Genomic DNA, 15,162 nt, shown 5'->3' with positions numbered 1-15,162 from the left:
GGATCTTGAATGAGTAGGTACATACACAGTTTGAAAATGATAATTGAGGATGCATAAGGGCGTAAATGCGATGATCGATTCTCTTCGTCGATTTCCTCTTTTCTTAATAACTCGCTAGATTTAACGTTTCTCGGTGCGTTTGCTGTTGCTTTAGATGGCCGATACAACCTGTTACAACTCTGCATTGAACAAATTCTAGAAAATTGTTTTGCTGTAGCAATGCAAAGAGAAAATCGATGAAGAGAATCGATCATCGCGTATACGCCCCATGCTCACTGTCGAATTTATTCTTCGGTACACGCGGTGTAAATATTTGCGTTATTTGACAAATCTCAAGTAATCATGACGCATTAGGTATTTTTTTCATTCGCGTTGTTCTCAAAGATCAAATCTAGACTAACATTTGAAAGAAGCGAAAGAGCCAAATTATAAGTAAACCATATTTTGCCACATTAGAGAGAACAGTTCACAAACTACTCAATGAACACGAAAAAGTAGATGAAATCATAATTTAAAATCATCAAAAACGTTTCCTTTTACATGGCGTATTTCCAATTTTCAACTCTATGATGCATCTGGTTGTTACACCTTGCACCATAACTACGAATTATATTGTTTTTAATGTGGAAAACGTGCTAATTCTGTAGTCACGCCCGATTAATTTCAAATGCATCCAATTGATATTTCACGTGTAAACAACGAACCCAACGAGCACCAACCCGGTAATCCATTTGGCGGAATGTCCTATTCCACGGAATGCCTAATTTCACGAAATTCCGTGAAATGAGTTTCATTTTGATAACTAACTTACTTTTTATACGCGTTTTCTGTTGAAGTTAACGAGTATAGAAAAACTAGAAAGAAATGTTATAACTCATGTTTGAAAGAAGGAAAATTCTCTTAAAACTATTACAATCAAATTTTGTATGGATCATTCCAATACAAAAAGTTAAGTTTCCAACAATTCCGTATATATTGAACGTACAGGAAAACTCGAAAGTTCATGGTTGAAAGAAGGAAACATCTAACACTGATAATATTTAAAAGAAGGAAATTACTCCTAGAATTATGTAGATTTCGCATTCATCATTTTAAACCAGACACTCACAAGTTTCCCAAAGTTCAAAATTATATTAAAATTTATTATTATTATTATTTATCTTTATTAGGGAGGCTTTCAGCCTTGGGCTGGTTCACCTCCAAGTATATTAAAATTTGAAAGAACTGCTTATGTTCAAAAGAATGAAAGTACTCCCTTATTTTTATTAAGATCCAATGCTAATCATCAAAAATTTTGCCAACAGTGATTCCGTGAAACGGATTAGTCCGCCAAATGGAACTTCACGAAATGGGTCATTCCGCGAAATATACTTCCGCGAATCGGGTTGCCGCGTAATGTCGTACAACCGAATTTAAAGTATGCACCATTACTTCTTATGACAACCCGGTGTGCTGTTTGTAACATTTCTAGATAAAGCTGGGATTAGGGCGTAACAGGCTTTGTAAAGTGAAATGTAGCTGAGGAAATTCTTTTTCTTTTGTCAGATTTGGTAAATCTTTCACTTTTGTCAGATTTGGTAAATCTAGATAGAGCTGGAATTAGGGCGTAACAGCTTTTGTAAACACTGACTTCTCTCGTTGATTTCTCGGAATTCAAGGCACGCCTACACAAACCAATATATCCATCGGGTAGGAGAAGTCTTTCTCTACTCGATGGTGATGTTGATTTGACAGGGAGAGCCATGGTTTCCGAGAAATCATCGAGAGGAGTCATTGTTTACAAAAGCTGTTACGCCCTAATTCCAGCTCTATCTAGATTTACCAAATCTGACAAAATTGAAGTTATGACAAGAATTTCCTCAGCTACATTTCACTTTTGACACAAAAAGTCGAAATCCCAAAAGTGTTTTTTTTTTAAGAATGGGTTTAATTTAAGGAAGAGTAAATAGTATTGATATTTGATATACTGCTCACGTATAAAAGAAGGAAAAACCTTTGAAAAATATGAGATTCTAATATTTTATCTTAGTATTTCTGAATTTTTCGAAAGAACTGATCATATATGAGGGGGTTAGAAGGAAAGGGGTGTAAGTGACTTAGATCGATTCTCTTCATCGACTTTCTCTTTTTATAGCAACGGCTTTATGAACAGAATTTGTGCTATTTCTGCCACATAGTTTTATAAAGGAGGTTCTCATCTAGCATCCGGAATGGCACATGAATCAAGGATGTGTTTGCAGCTGAATTATTAACGAAAGAGAAAGTCGATGAAGAGAATCGATCAATTTCACTTACACCCCTTTTCTTCTAACCCCCTCATATAAAAGAAGGGAAAATCTAATCAAAATACCTATAAGATTTTGATTTCTCATTAATTTTTCAAATCGGGGAAATGGATGATGGGTAATGGGCCGGTACATAAATTCAGTAATCGACTTAATTTTCAATAGCTACCAAAAATATCCATTAGTACCGTCCCAATGACGCGTTCATGTAGATAAAATTGATAAATAGTAGATTTTTAGCTATAAGTCCATTCCCCTCCTAAAACTCAAAAGTTTTCCAAAGTTCAAAGTACATTTTTAAAACTCAAAGTCTTAAATGCAAATTTCAATCACAGTGTCTCAAATAATTCTCAATATTAAATTTTCTATCAAGGGTATATTGAATAAATAGTATTTTTTATTATATAATTCAACATGACAGCAAAATCAATGAAAACCAAATTTTAAAGAACGAGCAGCTTTCAAAGTATAAAATCATATTTTACTTTGGAGAATTTGTCATGGAAAATCAGCTTCAGAATATCTACATTAGCTTTTGAACTTTCGTCCTTTTGTCTCTTTCGACCTTTTGTCCCTAACCGATTGCTATCATAATCTATTTTTTTAAATGATGTTGCTAAGTCCCCTCTGACCTAACGCCGACCAACTGTGATAATGGCGATCTATTCTATGCTGATCGTAAATATTCTGGAGGACTTTTACATTTTGATTTCGACATTTAAAATGATTGTATTTTTTTTTGGGAGTTCTTAAGGCTGTTTTACATTATACTCATCTAAATAATGTTAAAAAGGTCGATATTAATTGAACATGAGGAAATAGGATTACGAAAATGTGACCAGCATAATAACTGTTTATGAAAAAAATAGGAAAAGATATAAAGCAATAGCGTTATTTGCAAATAGTGAACAGTCTTCTGAGAAATGACACATTCATCGGTTGCAGTACCTATGCTTCCCCACCATAGACCTAACACTCGCTAGTGGTTACTAACAAATTTCACATTTCCATCGGCACACTGGCACTCACATCGTAACGGATAATCGCTGGAGCTTGTTGCTTGTTGCTATCTTCTTCCTCTACTGGGGACAATCTCTCTCATAGGTTCGTTTGTATTCTTCATTTTCTTTTTCTTTTATTTCTAGTATTCACATCACAAACCCAAGTTTCAAACTTTCCAAGCGAACACTACCACCCTTCCATACAAACACACCACCAGTCGTTGCAGCATCAACAGCAAGATTACCTGAGTCAGGTTCAACCTTTGTCACAGCAGCAGCAGATTGTCTTTAGTCAATCCCCAGTTACGATACACCATCCTAACCACCCACCAGTACTCCAGCCGCAGCAGTCGCAGTCGCAATACCAACAACCGCAAAACACGGTTCAGATTGCTGCTCAACTGAATCAGTCTAAACTTCCCTATCAACAACCGCAACAACAACAACAACAACAACAGCAGACGCCACCTCAAAAAGTCATCATCCGGCAGCAAGTTATTAATCTTCAAAATATTCCTTACTCCTCCAACCCTGCAGAAAACAACCAGCAACAGCAACAAATCTTCCAACAACAACATCAACAGCAATTGTTACATCAGCAACAGCAGCAGCAGCAGCATAATCAAAACGTCATTGTATCACATCAATCGGTTATCCAGAATCAACAAACCCAGTTTCACAGTCCGCCGCATCAGCAACAGCAGAAGCCGATTGATCCACATCGGACGGTTATCCAGCAGCCGGTGGCTACTGCTGGATCTTCCTCGAATGTGCTTCCGGGATCGGGTGATTCACCGGAACCGGCTCTGCTGTCTGTAGCGAATCACGTGCCCCAACTGCAGCAACAGGTGAGTGGCTTTCATAATACTTGTATTTTGAGAACACTGGTGGTTTAAGCCGTTCTTTTTTGTTGTATGAAATCGAGCTATTGCCGGAATCGGTACTGCAACAGGTTTCTAATATGCCAAATGATTCATTGGAAAAAGCGAAGTAAATGTATAGTAATATTTATGACTTCGATCTTCAATTAATCTTGAAGATGTTTTAGAAAGTTCAATGGCCAAATGAACAGCCAGCCGATCATAGTGTTTAAATAATGAATACCTTAAAAGTAAGTTCTACTATTTAAGCTTTCCCTAACGATCCAATTTAAGTCCTTGTTCAGTCGAATTGAGCAATTGCGAAAAGAATTCCAAAGTGATTGTGAGCCTCGTAGTCTGCGAAGGGTCCGCAGATCGCCTTCTACTTGGTCGATCCACCTTGCCCGCAGCGCGCCTCTTCTTCTTGTTCCTGTTGGATCGCTTTCGAGAACCATTTTCACTAGGTCGTTGCCCGTTATTCTTACGACATGACCAGCCCACCGTAGTCGCACAATTTTGTTTTTTTTCTCCCAGCAGCTGGTGCAATTCGTGGTTCATTCGCCTCCTCCACGTTCCGTCATCCATCTACACTCCACCGTAGATGGTACGCAACACCTTCCGTTCGAAAATACCAAGGCGTTGGTCCTCCACGAGCATAGTCCAGGTCTCGTGGCCGTAGAGAACCACCGGTCTAATCAGCGTCTTGTAGATGTCAACTTCGTGCGTCGGCGTATTATATTCGACCGGAGCGTCATCCGGAGTCCAAAGTAGGCACGATACCCTGCCATAATGCGTATTTGAATTTCTCTGCTGGTATCATTTTCGACGGTCACCAGGAGCCCAAACACACTAACTCATCGACCACCTCGATTTCGTCACCGTCAATTTGAACTCGGGATGGGAGTCATGTCTATTCCAGCTATTCTTATCTTGACCTTCTAATACGATGTTGAATAGCAGACACGAAAGTCCATCACCTTGCCGTAGCCCTCTTCTAGATTCAAAGGGACTCGAGAGTGTCCCCGATACTCGAACTACGCACATCACCTTGACCAATCTCATCAGTTTATTCGGAAATCCGTACTCGTGCATAATCTGCCATAGCTGATCTCGATCGATTGTGTCGTATGCGGATTTGAAATCGATGAACAATTGATGTGTGGGCACTTTGTATTCTCGGCATTTCTGCAGAACCTGCCGAATCGCGAAAATGTGGTCCGTGGTAGCGCGGGCACCCATGAATCCCGCCTGGTATTGTCTCACGAACTCTCTTGCAAATGGTGACAGGCTGCGGCATAGAATTTGTTAGAGTACCTTGTAGGCGGCGCTCAGCAGTGTGATTGCGCGGTAGTTGCAGCAATCCAACTTGTCGCCCTTTTTGTAGATTGGGCATACGACACCTTTCATCCACTCCTCCGGTAATATATCCTCCTCCTAAATCTTGGCAATTACTCAGTGCAGCGCTCTAGCCAGTGCTTCACCACTGTATTTCAATAGCTCACTTGGTAGTTGATCTACACCAGTCGCTGTGTTGTTTTGACGTAGGACTACGTCTTTGATTTCTATATGGGGGTACACTTTGTGAAAACCGAAAATAGAACATGTAACAAATTAAGAAAGATTTTGAACGTTAATAACTCAGCTGCCCTGGTCCAATTTCAATAATTTTATCACGAATCGATCAGAAATATGGCTACGCATCGATAACAATGCGAATGTTGATTTTCAACAAGAAACTATTGAAACACTGGTAAATGTCCAGCATTGTCCAAAAGCGTCGGATTAACTAACAAATCCACCAATTACCTACATTTATATGCTGCTTCCCCAGCACAGTCGTCAGAGAGTAGTAAGTAGACGAAACAAGTCGAAGTGGCATTCGCCTCCGATCCTCGGGCGCGTGCGAATAGGGAGGATGGAATTGCGTAATATTTTGCACACTCATCGCCATATTCAGAACCAAACGCAAATTCTTCAAGATAACCACCATCCGTTGTCTGGCTCGCCGTGGCGGTGCCTGACGTATCTCCGGTCTGATTTACGAGGTGTGCTGAAGGTGTTCCTGAAAAATGATATCCGTGATGCTGTCACCTACACTAAACACGCCAAGCGTAAGCGGCCATGGATGTCATCTACGTTTTGAAGTGACAGAGACGCACTCTGTTTGGTTTCGGAGGTTAAATCATCATCAACTTTGGCAACAAAACGGCTCTTTTCAGGGCCACCAAGCTTTATATTACAGTAAAGAGTAGGAATAGAATTCATCTGCCTGTTTGTCCATATTCAGAACCAACGACCACACAAAATGCTCAGGTAATCAAACTGGAAGCAGGGGTACAAATTATTTTGATCAACCTTGATCAACTTTGAATCGCCACGGCCGGATATTTTCGATGGAAGAAGCAACAATCTAGCATCTAATTCGACGAAGACGACAGGAAACATTTGTGAAGCCGAGTTATTTATTTACGAAAGAGAGTGTCGATGAAGAGAATCGATCAATGTAGATAGGACCTATTGAAAAGTGACGCGAGATTTGTTTTCCGTACTGAGCTCCAATGCTACCGACGCCAGGGAGGCAGCTCCCACACCTGGACCCTACATATCGACCCATCAACTCAACCGGGGACCAACGGCTTTATTTCCCGAAGGAAGGCGTGATCAGAGATGTTATGCCGTAGAACATGCCAGTGGCGCCGACTGAGATTAGACCCAGGCCTGCTGGGGTGAGAGGTAATCACACTAACCACCGGCGCCGATATCTTTCAAGATGATATCACGGCGAATGAGAACGACCAAATTTGAGGCCCGCGGGCCGGACGTGGTCTCTGGATCTCCAATTGTCCAATTTTGTTCATCATTACTGTGATTCCGATTGCAACATTGTAGTTAACGAAGCGGTGTCCCCATTGCTGGCTATTGATTTGCATCATCCACCGATTTTATGCTCCTTACCAACTCAATCCGATTGTGTTGACCGTGTGGAATCCCTTGATGCTGGTGAACATACGCTCGACTACTCAAAAATCGACTTCGTCATGCTCAACGAGTTCCTGATGAGCTGTGATTGCAGCAGTATTCTGGCAACAAATGACGTCAACGATATGGCAGCACAATTTTGCAACATAATTTGCAATTGGCTCACCGATAACACTCCAAGACGAAAACCTCCTATATCTCCTGCTTGGAGTTCTCCTCTCCTGCGGCTTTTGAAACGCGATAAAAATTCCTGGCAGCGTAAACTTCGCCGACATCGAACTTCTGAAACGAAACGCAACTTTCATCGCGCTTGCAACGCCTATTGTAAGCTTAATTCAACCCTATACAAGTCATATGTCTTGCGTGTCCAGACCAATTTACGTAGAAATCCCAAGAGCTTCTGGAAGTTTGTGAACTCCAAGCGAAAATCGTCGAATATTCCTTCATCCGTATTTTTTGGCGATTTGGAGTCTACTTCTATGCTCGAATCGTGTGATCTATTTTCCCGCCACTTCAGTTCTGTTTTTTCGGATTCAGCCGCCAACGCAGATGAAGTAGAAAGAGCGGCTTGCAATGTTCCTGAGGGTCTCATCGATTTGCGTACATTTGTGGTTAGCAATATGTATGTCGTTAAAGCTGTTAGGAAGTTGAAGAAATCTGTTTCACCGGGTCCTGATGGTGTTCCTGCAATCATTTTTTGCCGCTGTGTTGCTGTTTTAGCTGATCCCCTAGCTCGCATCTTTACCGCTTCGTTGCACCAAGGAGTTTTCCCCGAAATATGGAGACATTCCTTTATGTTCCCTGTCCATAAGAAGGGCGACAAACGTGACGTGACAAATTATCGTGGCATAACAAGTCTATCTGCAGCTTCAAAATTATTCGAGATCATTGTGAACGATGCTATCTTCTTTCATGTCAAGAGCTACATTTCAGCAACGCAACATGGATTTATGCCAGGACGCTCAGTTACATCAAATTTGCTGGAGTTCACCTCAACATGTATAAATCACTTGGAAAATAGGGCTCAAGTAGATACCGTTTATACCGATCTGAAAGCGGCATTCGATTGCATCGATCATGGTATTCTTCTTCGGAAAATGTCTCGCCTGGGAATTTCGGATGGTTTGGTTGATTGGCTGAAATCATATCTTTCCAACAGAACACTTCGTGTCAAGCTGGGTTCGTGCACTTCATCACCATTTGCTGCAACCTCCGGTGTTCCCCAGGGCAGCAATTTAGGACCATTGCTGTTCACAATCTTCTTCAACGATGTGACGCTCCTCTTGCCGAGTGGTTGTGTGCTCAAACTATACATTGTTGTCAAGAACGTCGAGGATTGCCGTCAGCTCCAAGCTATGTTAGACCAATTTGTTGATTGGTGCCGCTTAAACAAGCTTTCCGTCAGTATATCAAAATGTGTGGTCATGACATTTAATCGCACAAGAACGCCAATCGTATTCGATTACTCAATTGATGGATTTGTACTAGAAAGAGTAGAACAAGTAAGCGACCTAGGTGTAATGCTGGACCTTAAACTTACGTTTGACTTACACCGTTCAATGGTAATCACTAAGGCTAATCGTCAGCTTGGTTTTATATCAAGAATCTCAAGAGATTTTTCGGATCCGTACTGTTTAAAAGCACTGTACTGTTCACTCGTTCGTCCGATTATCGAGACTGCATCTGTTGTTTGGACTCCCTACCAACTTTCCTGGAACATCAGAATAGAACGTATCCAAAAAACATTCATTCGTCGAGCATTAAGACAACTTCCTTGGAGAGATCCACTAAACTTACCTCCGTATGCTGTGAGATGTCGCTTGCTAAGCATGGACACGTTACAACGACGGCGACAAATTCAACAGGCAACATTCGTCGCGAAGTTATTAAGTGGTGAAATTGACTCTACCCACTTACTCTCTTGCTTGAACTTTCGTGCGCCAAGCAGATTTCTACGCTCAACGTTCCTATTGCGTCAAGACTCACACCGCTCTTCTTTTGGACAACATGAACCTGTTACGAGTATGATTCGCACGTTTTCTACAGTTGAAGAGTTGTTCGAGTTTGGGGAACCTGCTGCTCAATTCCAGAGACGTATTATTAACTCCGGATACATTTAGTATTTGTTATGGCTTCTGGTTCATTAAGACTTATTGTCAGATGGATGTATTAAATAAAAATAAAAATAAAATAAAATAAAAAAATTATGAGTTTTGACTCAGAATGAATGAGAAATAAATAAAATGCAGCTTGAAACATGTTCATCGAACAAATATACAGTCTTTTTAAAAATACAAGATTAGAAAGGTTGGACAGGCCTGCTCTATATTGTAGCCAGGATTGTAGCAAATAGTCTTAAACGAAGACGTCAAGTAAGTTAAAATCCGATCAAGACGCTATCTATTATTTATGTTTGAGCCATTGTTTGGGTATTTAAGGTTTTTTTTTAGGGTTTTTAGTGTTTTTGGAGCAAGTTTTGAAATTTCAAAGCAAGAATTATATACCTATATTTATATATTTTATTGTTAGAGCTTCTCGGGCAATTTCAAAGTTTAAAGGCCGTTTTGAAATCTGCAAGGTCATTTAGTTGTTTTTGAGGTCATTCTATATATTATTATTAACTATTGTCTGCTAGAAAGAGTCTTTCAGGCGTGGGCTGGTTCGTCTCTGCATGAGATCATTCTTAGGATTTATGTATTCTTACAACTGATGCCATGAATTGTGGCACTTTTTTTTTAAATAAATATTAATCAAGAAAAACAAATTAAAATTCATTTGAAATCCTTATGGAAGAAAACTTTGAATATAATCACACTCAAAATCTTATTTTGGTACAAGCTGCTTCCATTGAATCAACAAGATCGAACGTTACATTTTCCATTTCTGGAATATCCTTCGTAAGAATTTACTCAACTCCCTTTTCATTTTAGGCAACATACCTTCAGCAAGCTGCTTCACAACAACAACCGCACCAAAATGTGATAAACATGAATAATAATCTAAACAGTGCCTCGCCAGTACAGCACCACCCACAACAACAACAGAACACAACCAACCACGTTCAGCCACTACAACAACAACAACCACAACAGCGTTCGCCGCTGGCAGTAGCGAAGCAACAATCTCATCCAGCTATCACCGAGCAATCTCAACTGAAGAATGGAAGCACTACTGCCCTGCACAACCATCAGCACCCACGCCCGCACGTTCCCACCCAACAACAACCACAGCAGCAACAACAACACAATTCTAACCACCTTATCAAGACACCGGAAGCGGCACCACGGAATAGTGAATATCTGCAGCAACAGCAGAGTAAAAATCTAGACTCCCGAGGTCGTCCGTCGCCGGCCCAGGGTACGACGGCACCGGAAACGGACCCAACTCAAACCAGTCTACGCAAGCAACAGGAAAACCAACAAGCTCAGGCAGCTACTCCTCCTGTGCAGCGAATAAACCAACCGACGCCGACGGCTACTCCTTCGAACAAACCGCGTCCTGGTGGCATTTCATCGGGAGGTACGCCGCCGACTACCACACCAACGACGGGTCCTAGGCCGATTTCTGTTGCGGGTGCTTTGCACCGGGCGGGTTTGAATGCGCTACCGAAGCCAAACACCACCGCAACACCGGTAACGTCGATTGGAATATCGGGAGCCATAATGAGGCCACCGACTAGCACGGTAGCTCCCACGACGCCTTCCAGTGCGAGTCAGCAGACGCCTCAACCGCAACCGCAGCCGAATAAGACGCCAATGAAAAAGCCACAACGAGTTAATCTTAAGAAACTCTGTAGAATGATCAGCATGGCAGACGTGGACACCTTGAATCTGAAGAAGTGTTCGATTCGAGTGGAGAAACTTAACGAAGACCATATGAAGATGATGCAGGAAGATTTGAAGAAGTTTTCCCAGGTAGAACCCAAGCTGGCGATGCGATTAGGACTGGTTAAAAAGAACGCTGAAATGATATTCAGCAAGATGAAAGAAGACGAAAAGAGGTATACCGGTTTGTTAGCAAAGCGGAAGGCCCAGGACGATGCAATTAATCCGGAGGATATGTTTAGTAAGCCAAAGCTGCGGAAAGTTGAAAGGATGGTAGCGCCCGTTGTAAAGAAGATGTCCAAGGAGGAACTGATGAATACCAACACCTATCAGCGGTTTATGTCGATTATGGGCAAGATATTCGATCAGCTGGACGAGACTGAGGTGCCCAATTTGGACGATGGAGACGAGCAGTTCGAGTGTATTCCAACCAGCATGCTCAGTAGTATTAGTTCAGAGGCCGCTAAGTTGAAAGCGCGGAATGCAATCGATGCTATTCCGGAAAATAAGCTGACCCTGTTGATTACGTACGCGATGCGGTCGATCCACTCAGCTAAAAACCTTAGCGGCACCGAGTTGCAGGACGATCTGGTCGGGGATGAGTGCATCGAGAAGATTTTGAATGCTATGGAAGCGGCGTTGTTGATTTGTTCGATCTATACCTGCAAGAGCACAAAATTCCTGCAGGAGGATAACATCGATGCGATCATCAAGTTTGTGCAGTTTCAGCTGCGAGAAACAGTATTTCCCTCGTATGATCCCGTGTACTCGGTCGAGACGAAGAAAAAAAGCGATGGCAAGAAGTCGAAAAAGATACCATCCTATCAACAGAAGGGTCTCTCGGTGCTGTATACGAAAATCGTAGAACTGGGAAAACAGCTGGTGACGATGTTCGAAAAGTTTCATTTCGTCGATACCATTGTGATACACGCGTCGGCACTGGGCGTTGAGCCGTTCTTCGTAGACAACATCGAGACGCTGCAATTCGTTTGTCTCGATCTGGTGACGTCCATTTTCCAAAACGAAAAGTATTCACACCATCGACGGAACATTGTCGCGGACATCCTTTCGTCGATCGATCGTCTTCCGCACTCGAAACGGAATCTCCGCCCGTACAAGCTGGTCAACAATGCGGGAAACATCCAGATGATGACGGCTCTCGTGCTTCAGTTGATCCAGTGTGCCGTAGTCCTACCGGAATCCATGGGCGACAACAACCCGAAGAAAGCAAACAACGAAGCTGTAGTAAATAGCAGCAATCCGAAATCGGCTGATCTCTACATCATCGGAAAGTACGATACGGCTCTCAGCATTGGGGGAAACTTTCTGGCTACCTTCCTAGATAAGTGCAAAAGTCGCTCAAGTGAAACGGATTTCCGTCCTCTATTTGAGAACTTCATACACGACCTCCTGACGACCGTGAACAAACCCGAATGGCCCGCTTCGGAACTGCTGCTAAGCTTGTTGGGGACGATGCTGGTGAAGAAAATGTCCGACAAGGGCGTAGAGCAATCGATTCGGGTAGTTTCGCTCGAATATCTCGGTATCGTGGCTGCTCGGCTACGGAAAGACACCGTAGAGTCCCGATGCAAGGTGCGTACGATGGATTCTTTGATCAAATACATTAAAATCGAACAGGAAAAAGAAGGCGACGAATATATGAAGAACTCCAAGTTTCAACTGGACGAAGAGGAAGAACGAACGGAATTCTTGCAGAAGATCCTACTCGATTTCTTAGCGGCCAATGCTCAGGAAGGGAACATCGTTTGGAACCATGCGAGGCATTTTTACATCACACAATGGTACCGCGACATCATTCAACGGAAGAAAAGCATCGCCGATGGCGAAAAAGGATACGCATCTCGAAAAAAGCAAGCGAAGAAGCGAAAAAAATACATCGCTAGCGAATCGGACAACTCGGACGGCGGTCGGGGTGATTCCGATATTGAGGAAGTCAAACCTGGCGTCGATCAGGAACTGAATAGCGAAATTTTCCGGCTGCTGGACACTCGGAAGACGACCTACCTGTCGCAAGTCTGCCCCTTCGGAGGTAAGAACGCCAACGTGAGTGAAATCAAAACCTACATCGATTATGGCAATGCAAACCTGATTGCGCAATACCTGGCCAGCAAGCGGTCATTTTCGCAAAGTTTCGACAAATACCTGCAGAAGATTATCCTGGTCGTACGGGAGCCGGTCGTTGCGATACGGACCCGTGCGATGAAGTGTCTCGGCAACATCGTCGAGGTAGACCAGATGGTGCTAGCGCGAAAGGACATGCAGATGGGCGTCCACCAGAAGCTCCTCGATACGGCCATCTCGGTGCGGGAAGCGGCCGTGGATCTGGTGGGGAAGTACATCCTGTCCGATCCGGATCTTATCGATCAGTATTATGAGATGATTTCGCAGCGGATATTGGTGAGCATTGGGATGAATTTGCTAAGATTTTTTTTTGATTGATTTTGGTATTTGTAGGATACGGGTGTTTCGGTGAGAAAACGGGTAATCAAAATTCTACGGGACATTTGCATCGAGTATCCGGAGCAGGACAAGATTCCGGACATTTGCGTGAAAATGATTCGCCGGGTCAACGACGAGGAGGGTATTCAGAAGCTGGTCATGGATGTCTTCATGACCATGTGGTTCAATCCGTGCAATCCTAATGATAAGGTAAGAACTGATCAAAATTTGGGAGGGCACAAGAGACGATTGTTGAACGTGCTCGTTTTATTTCTTTCAGGCCGCAATGGATAGGAAAATTACTCAAATTATCGATGTTGTTTGCTCGTCCCATGAGACTGGAACTCACGGTTTCGATGCGCTGCTCAAATCGGTATGTATTTAAAAGGACACACAAAACTCGTATACACGAAAAATTAAGATGGCATTACGGGGTTTGATGGGAGGTTTTGAACAACGGATCAAGATTTTTTCTTACCTTTTCACTTCTGTATGCATTTATTATTCTCGAGATTATTCTGATGCCAGTAGTTAACATCTAGTCAACCCTCGATTCCTCGTTTTGCATTCTGACAGTAGTTGTAGATTAAACAGAGAAGGGTAAAAGTTTGTTGGTAACCCCCTAGGATGTTTTTCGTTGTTTTGAGATGCAAAATGTATTAAACATAAGAGTAAACGATGTTCCATACAGGCTAAAGCTTTTGATTAAAAAAAAAAGTTTTCTAAATATTTTTCACTAGTTACTCAGTTGAATCCTCAAGAATACCTATGGACTAGAATAATGAACATCCGGAGAAGCTTAAATAAGTATTGACTATTTTATGGTAGATTGACAAACATGAAACGGACCGAAAAGTTGTGGATCACAATGGGAAGGAGAGGGTAAAGCTCCGTAATGCCAACCATTGTTTTTTTTCAAGCAAATTGGACATTTCTAGTATCAGTGCCAGTGAATAATTCATATTTCCTTGCAGATTTTTGAGCCCAAAGAAAACAAGGAAGATTCGAAGGCGAAAAAGGAAATTCCGAAAACGCTAATCAAGGCGTGCCAGCAGATCGTCGACGGTTTGGTGGACGCAACGATGAAACTGGAAAGTTCCGAAAACAAGAAACTGGTCGGCTGCATCACGGCGCTCCATCTCTTCTCGAAGATTCAACCCCAGCTGCTAGTGAACCACGCGATGACACTGGAACCGTACCTCAACATACGCTGCCAGAATGCCATCAACTACAAATTTATCAGCAGTGTGGCGGAAATTTTAGAACAGGTGCGAGGGATACGTGCACTTTTATTCCTTGGAACGTGCGACTCTAATGTGCGGACTTTGTTTTCCAGGTGGTGCCACTGATGGAACATCCCAGTGAAATCTTCCTTGCCGATCTCGAATCGCATCTGATGATGCTGATCGTGACGCAGAGCCAAGCGGTGGTATTAAGTTGTGTGTCCTGTCTGTCGGGGGTTGTAAATAGGATTACCAAGAATTACGCACTTATACGAGACTGTTTTTCTAAGTACGTTGAGCAGCTATGTTTTCTGGAACAATTAGCTAACCTTTTGTATTACTGTTTCAGATTTTACTATAAGGGATTAGTATCTAGCAAAGAAAAGTTAATCTCCGATCCGTCGATACCGATAGAGCAACTGTATAGGCCCCAGTTTAGGCGAAGTATTTACACGGTAGGATTAATCATGCGGTACTTTGACTTCAAGCAACCGGACGTTTACGGTGGACAGGACGAAGCGCAAGGTAAA

The 15,162-nt window shown here is 42.4% G+C and overlaps 1 protein-coding gene across 3 annotated transcripts in view; it reads left to right on the top strand.

Moving 5' to 3' along the window:
- The window catches only part of Nipped-B (Nipped-B cohesin loading factor), a 62,231-nt gene that overhangs the window by 30,509 nt on the left and 16,560 nt on the right, over positions 1-15,162 (top strand). For 2 of the 3 annotated variants that reach the window (XM_065227448.1, XM_065227449.1), the window contains exons 4-10: positions 3,431-4,134; positions 10,056-13,367; positions 13,425-13,619; positions 13,690-13,782; positions 14,384-14,677; positions 14,746-14,921; positions 14,982-15,157. In XM_065227448.1, coding sequence (XP_065083520.1) covers positions 3,431-4,134; positions 10,056-13,367; positions 13,425-13,619; positions 13,690-13,782; positions 14,384-14,677; positions 14,746-14,921; positions 14,982-15,157 — 4,950 coding nt within the window. The remainder of the gene's footprint in view (positions 1-3,430; positions 4,135-10,055; positions 13,368-13,424; positions 13,620-13,689; positions 13,783-14,383; positions 14,678-14,745; positions 14,922-14,981; positions 15,158-15,162) is intronic. The other variant, XM_065227450.1, reaches the window with a different exon arrangement.

This window comes from Ochlerotatus camptorhynchus, unplaced genomic scaffold (genome assembly GCF_037179485.1).
Source record: "Ochlerotatus camptorhynchus isolate MF236.1 unplaced genomic scaffold, CSIRO-AGI_Acam_v1.1 ptg000274l, whole genome shotgun sequence".
In the NCBI taxonomy this organism is placed as follows: domain Eukaryota; kingdom Metazoa; phylum Arthropoda; class Insecta; order Diptera; family Culicidae; genus Ochlerotatus; species Ochlerotatus camptorhynchus.
This window is presented reverse-complemented; position numbering and strand designations above follow the sequence as displayed.